Below are 6169 nucleotides of genomic sequence, written 5' to 3'. Positions count from 1 at the left end.
TTTTCAATGGAATATTGAAAACATCAAGATTTGAGGTGTAATAGAAATGCTCAATTTCTGTCATCGTTAAAGTTCTCTAATTAATACCTGAAATACCTTGGAAACACATTTTAGAAGAAAATCAAATGGTTCAAATGTCTTAAAATTTGAATATTTTCCTGACTGTGCCTCTGTAAAGAGTTTCCAGAGTTCCTTGGATCTCTATTCCATGTTTGACACCCTTATCCCAGTCAGGGATGCTGGGTCCTGCCTCCAAGGAGCTGCTTTTAATGGATTTGAGTTCCACATTTGTTGAGCTGCTCTCTGATCTCAAGACCCATTTTTGAAGACCCTTGAGGAACCCCATTCCTGGAAGTGACCCTTCCTTAAGGAATATTTTCCCTGTGTGACTCAGTCTGAGGGAAGGAGCAGGAACAGGGAATTGGGCCCTGGATTTTTTGACAGCTGGAAATCTGGGAGCCCAGTTTATCCTCCTGCCATCCCTGCTGGCATTCTGGCCTCGGCGCCACAGAGATCAGCCCCAAGGCCACACGGGAATAACGGGGCCTCTGGAACGTTAAACATTTTTCCTTGGAGCAGAGCGAGTTGGAAATATTGTCAGGGAATGCATCCATGTAAAAATAGTCCCTGGAGCTGCAGAGTCTGGAGTTAGATTTTAAGCAAGGTGTTCAGAAAAAATCAGGGGGGAAAAAAAGGAAAACTTTTCTTTCTAGTTGTGTTAACAGCAGGAATTTAGGAATTCTGCTTCCCAGTGGGAATTGGGATTTGTTTGGGTTGGGCTGTGGGCGGGTGGCGCTGTCTCAGCAACAACAGAAATTTTGGCTCCCAGAAATGTCTTCCCAGGAAAGGGAAAGGTGCAGGAACTGCAGCAGGGGCTGTGGCAGGTGCTGGGAAGGTGGTGTGGAGAGCCAGGGATTTCTTGGACATAGGGAATTTGGTGTATGGGAAGGGTTGTGGTCTACTGGGGAATTAGGAAGCACCAGGTTTCACTGTCACTTTCATTTCCAGCTCCTGGCAGAGATGCTGGAACTTGGAGGTTTTGATTTTCCTGATGGTTGGGGAAGAATTCAGGCACCAGGTGCTTCCAAATCCCAGCAGTTTCTTGGGAGGAGAGTGTGGGAAGGAAGGGGAATCCAAGCCACTGGAGCAAAGGGGGATTTGGGGTTATTTCCTACAAATTTCTCTGGTTTAGACAAGGCGGGAGGTTCTGAACTTGAACAGTTCATTAAATCAGGGTTGGCTTTGGGGGATAAAATGGAGCATCTCGTTCCCACTTCCTCTTCTAACAACGACAAACTGCATTTACAAATCTTTGTTTAGTACAGTTTGTATTTTACAAATTGAGGGCACTGCTTTCCCTGGTGCCTGGAATATTCCAAGAGGGCTCTGGCAGGGAATGAAAGGCACCAAGGGAGAGAAATCTTCACTCTCAAACTTCACTTTTTGTGCTGCAAATGTTGATGTCACAACTTCAAGCGCCTGTCGCTGTCACATTGACAAAAGGATTTCCTCCTTTTTTGGGGACAGTGTTGCAGTGTGTTTCTAATTTGAATTTCAAATGTTATTTATATTCTTTTTCTAGTTATTAATTTATGCAATGAGGTTACTCTGCTCTGACTCTTCCTCTGAAACTTGTTCTTTTTAATTTATTTGTAGTTGTGTAAGAAAGCAGAGAGTGGATGTTTATTCCTGCACTGAAACTACTCAGGACTTGTGTTCTCAGCACTTGTCTCCATTCTCCCCCTATTAAGGGTTCTTAACCCCACAGTTTGTCACAAAATGTGTCTTTAACCTGCCCAGGATTTTATGGTTTTGATGGAAGTGCTCAAGTATTTAACTCTTTATTGAGTGCTCTCCTCTCTCTTGTTGAAGCAACTCCTCTGGTGGTTTTCATTCTCTTGAAAACAGCTTTACAGGGGCTCTGTGGGGAAAACAGAGGAGCCAAGGAGGTGTTTTGGAGGCTTTTTGAAAACTTTGGGGTTGGTTGTTGGAGTTTTTATACAGGGATGAGCTGATCCCACCTGGAGGGAAAGGGCCAGCCCAGAAGGAAGCAGAGCTTTGGCAATAAAATCGAGAATCTGCTCGTTCTGTTCAGATGATGTGATACAGCAGCTACAGGGTGTGCAATAAACTGTCCCCTCCCCTTTCCCAGGAAGGGAAATGGTCCCAGGCTGTAGTGTGGGGATATGGAAATGGGATATGGATACAGAGCCCTGGGGAAGCTCCGTCTCACCTCCAGTTGTACCAATCCTGCAGGACAGGACAAGATCACCTCTGCAGTGTAGCTCCAGCTCCCCTCTGGGTCCAGCCAGGTGCTGGGATCTCAGGAACACGCTGGCAAAGTGGGGAGCAGTGGGAGTGGGGCAGGAGGGGCTGATCCCCACATGTGGATCTAGAGGGTTCAAAGGTCCCACACATCAGATAAACACAGAAAACCTTAATTGCATCCAAGGAGCTCATTGCAATTCCAGCTCTTAACAAATGTAACAAGTAAAGCTTGATTATCTTTGTTCCTTAATTGCTGCTGTGCTTCCCCACCTGGTTACAATATTCCTTAATTTCTGCTGTGCTTTCCCACCTGGTTACAATATTCCTTAATTTCTGCTATGCTTTCTTCCCACCTGATTCCATTATTCCTTAATTTCTGCTGTGCTTTCCCACCTGGTCACATTATTCCTTAATTTCTGCTGTTTTCCCACCTGATTAGACTATTCCTTAATTTCTGCTGTGCTTTCCCACCTGAGTATATTCTTCTTTAATTTCTGCTGTGCTTTCCCAGCTGATCACGTCATTCCTTGGTTCCTGCTGTGCTGTCCCACCCGGTTTTCCGGGTGTATCCCATCCCTGTGGAGCTGCTCCCTCTGGCACATCCCTCCTGAGCATGTTTCACAATCCCATTTCCCTGCAGAGGAGGGCTCGGCTTTGTGCCTGGATGTTTGGGGAATTGCTGCAGTGGGGTTTGGCTGGGTGATTCCAGGATCTCCCCATTTTACAATCCTTTATCTGTAGTGCTGTCAGGGATGACATGAATTAATGCCATTAACAACAGCAGCATTAATTAATGGTCTCACCTGATTGCAGGATCCTGGGCCTCCCCCACCATCTCCGTTGATGGGTCTGAAGCCGCTGCAGCTCCTGGAGATCAAAGCCAGGGGGAGATTTGGGTGTGTGTGGAAAGCTCAGCTGCTCAATGAATACGTTGCAGTCAAAATATTCCCCATCCAGGTGAGCAGAACTCTTGGGGTCCTGGGTTGTTCCTCGCATTAAAGCAGCTTTTCTTGGCCCAATAATTCTGTAAATCCAAATGGAAACGTCCTTGAGGTGTAAAAGATGCAGGAAGAGTTTTGGTGATTTAAAAGAAGTATTTTACTGCAGTAAACACATTATTGAAGCATAAACCCTGTGAAGTGTGTGTTTCTAGTCATAAAATCATTCAGCATCCGTAGTTTTAAGCAGCTCTCACCCACTTCTTGACCAGTTAATAATCAAATTAAATTGTACTTAGAAGGAATGTCCTGAAATGCAAACCCTAAAGAGATTGTTCCAATTAAACCTGCCTCAATTAAGTGCCATAACACTTATTGCCCAGCAAGTGCCCTCAGAAAGCCGTGGCTTGGATTAAATGGATTGAAGAATTTTGAGAACACAGAGTGATGCTGAACGGTGATGCTGGGATGGGTTTTACATTCATTAAAGCACCCCCTGCCACTCGAGGTGCAGGAATGTGCTGGTGTTTCCTGATGGTGATTAAACACTGCAGGCTCTTGTTCTTGCAGCAGAAATTCCCTGTATTTTTTGATAGACCTTTTCCAAATGCTGGGAGCAAACTCCCCTCAGGGCCAGCCCCTGGTATCCCGTTCCTGGTGGGTAACTGGGGTTGTGCTGCTGTGTTTGCAGGACAAGCAGTCGTGGCAGAACGAGTATGAGATCTACAGCCTGCCCGGGATGAAGCACGACAACATCCTGCAGTTTATCGGCGCTGAGAAGCGCGGCTCCAGCATTGACGTCGACCTGTGGCTCATCACCGCCTTCCACGAGAAGGTGGGGCTGCCCCTCCATGGGCTCGGGGCTCTCCTGAGTGAGGCAGGGGGAGAACAGCCCTAGAAGAGTGTCACAGATGTGGAGTTGAGGCAGATAAGGAAGAAAATTGAAAGTATTTTGCACTTAGCTGCTCGCTTTTCACTGGGTGTGAGTTTGGTTCAGTTCATTTTCAGACAGCTGAGGAAGCTGTCGCCAGGTTTTACTGATAGAGGAGTTGTTTAGGAAACAATCAAAAATTAATTCTACCTTTTTTTGGCTTTTTAGAATATGTCTTTTTGAATATCCCCCATCTAAACCTGCCTGAAATAAATAACCTCCCATCTTGCAGAGATTGGGGGAGGTTATTTTTGGTCCACTCTTGTTGGTTGATTGGAATGAAAAATAAAAATGAAGTGATACAGATTAATTCTATTGTGACAGCAACAGGAAGAAACACAAATATGATTAATTAAGAATATGTGCAGTTTTATGTTGAATAATTTTGATCTCTTTAGATTTGTTCAGTGTGTATTTCACTCTGAAACTGGGGTGTTGAATGATTTCATCTCTGTTTATTCAGAGTGTCTTCCACTCTGAAACTGCTGTTGGTCCATGAGGAAGGACAGTCAGAGGTCCTACAGATGTTCCCCCCAGCTCAGCAGGAATTGCAGCTTTTCCCTGGATGAGTGACACTGAGCTGGGTGTGTGACTGTTTTGCTGCAGGGGTCCCTGACGGATTTCCTGAAGGCCAACGTGGTGTCGTGGAACGAGCTGTGCCACATCGCCCAGACCATGGCCCGTGGCCTGGCCTACCTGCACGAGGACATCCCGGGGCTCAAGGACGGCCACAAGCCGGCCATCTCCCACAGGTACCGCCCTGGGAATGGCAGCTGCCCAGGAAATGGGGACACATGGGAACCCTGCATGCAGCCCATCACCTTCCGTTCCTGCAGGAATTCCGTGTCTCCGTGTTAGGAGCCAGCACGATGCATATTTCCAAGGGTTTTGTTTCCTGCTCTTTAAACAAGATGCACTCACTGCACACTTGGATTAAAACATTTTCATTCCATCTCTGTATCCCACTTGCATCATCCATATCCGTATCTCCATATATCCATCGTACATCTGTGTTTATTTTAAAAACAAGCAGAAAATTACAGTTCCAACTGCTGTCTCATTTATTCCCATAAGGATAAAGGTCTGCAAGGTTTTATTATTGTTATTTTGTTGTTTAACTTATCTACTTCTTTATCCTGTTTCTGCCTTTCATACCATAATGTTCCTTGTTTTATGCTATGCCTTTTTCCTTAGTTTTATCTGTATTCCATGTTCTAGATCTCTAATTTGTGTTTTTTTCTTCAACTTGAAAGGGACATTAAAAGCAAGAATGTGCTGCTGAAAAACAACCTCACAGCTTGTATTGCTGATTTCGGTCTAGCTTTAAAGTTTGAGGCTGGAAAGTCTGCAGGAGACACCCATGGACAGGTAAGTCCTGGTTTATTTCCAGGAATGATCCAGCTGTTACATGGACGTGAATGGGAATTCCACCTCAGGCTCATTGCATAGCTTCTTCCCCCTTTTATCCTGACTGGAAGATTTGGACGAGAACTTTTGTCATATTTTATTAATTATTTAATTACTGTTCAGAAACTGAGGGATGAAACTTCCTAAGGCAGGAATAACCATGGCTTTGTTTAATCTGGGACAAAGCATGGATTTCGTTTGGCAGCAGCCGGGCTGGTGCCCGTGCTGGGGCTGATTCTGGGTACAAATTGTGGTGTTCTGCTGCCCTTGCAGGTGGGCACCCGCAGGTACATGGCTCCGGAGGTGCTCGAAGGTGCTATCAACTTCCAAAGGGACGCGTTCCTGAGGATAGACATGTACGCCATGGGATTGGTCCTCTGGGAATTGGCCTCGCGCTGCACGGCCGCCGACGGTGAGCAACGGCCTTGGCTGGGGAATGCTCAGGGTCAGCACTGTGGGTCCCTGGAGTGTCCAAGGCCAGCTTGGGCAGGGCTTGGAGCAGCCTGGGATAGTGGGAGGCATCCCTGCCCATGGCAAGAGTGGAACTGGGTGAAATCCCTTCCAACCCAAACCACTCTGGGATTCTGATTATGGCCAAATTCCCAACATTCCAATCTTCTCTTTC

General features: G+C 46.1%; 1 protein-coding gene and 1 long non-coding RNA gene across 3 annotated transcripts in view; one reads left to right on the top strand and one right to left on the bottom strand.

Moving 5' to 3' along the window:
* The window catches only part of LOC108447095, a 10212-nt gene extending 7654 nt beyond the window's left edge, over positions 1 to 2558 (bottom strand). The window contains exon 1 of the long non-coding RNA XR_001862495.1: positions 2234 to 2558. This is a non-coding gene — a long non-coding RNA (uncharacterized LOC108447095). The remainder of the gene's footprint in view (positions 1 to 2233) is intronic.
* The window catches only part of ACVR2A (activin A receptor type 2A), a 47843-nt gene that overhangs the window by 39932 nt on the left and 1742 nt on the right, over positions 1 to 6169 (top strand). For both annotated transcript variants that reach the window (XM_008634995.2, XM_017736055.1), the window contains 5 exons: positions 3082 to 3225; positions 3898 to 4041; positions 4744 to 4889; positions 5391 to 5505; positions 5818 to 5956. In XM_008634995.2, coding sequence (XP_008633217.1) covers positions 3082 to 3225; positions 3898 to 4041; positions 4744 to 4889; positions 5391 to 5505; positions 5818 to 5956 — 688 coding nt within the window. The remainder of the gene's footprint in view (positions 1 to 3081; positions 3226 to 3897; positions 4042 to 4743; positions 4890 to 5390; positions 5506 to 5817; positions 5957 to 6169) is intronic.

This window comes from Corvus brachyrhynchos, unplaced genomic scaffold (genome assembly GCF_000691975.1).
Source record: "Corvus brachyrhynchos isolate BGI_N302 unplaced genomic scaffold, ASM69197v1 scaffold45, whole genome shotgun sequence".
NCBI lineage: Eukaryota > Metazoa > Chordata > Aves > Passeriformes > Corvidae > Corvus > Corvus brachyrhynchos.
This window is presented reverse-complemented; position numbering and strand designations above follow the sequence as displayed.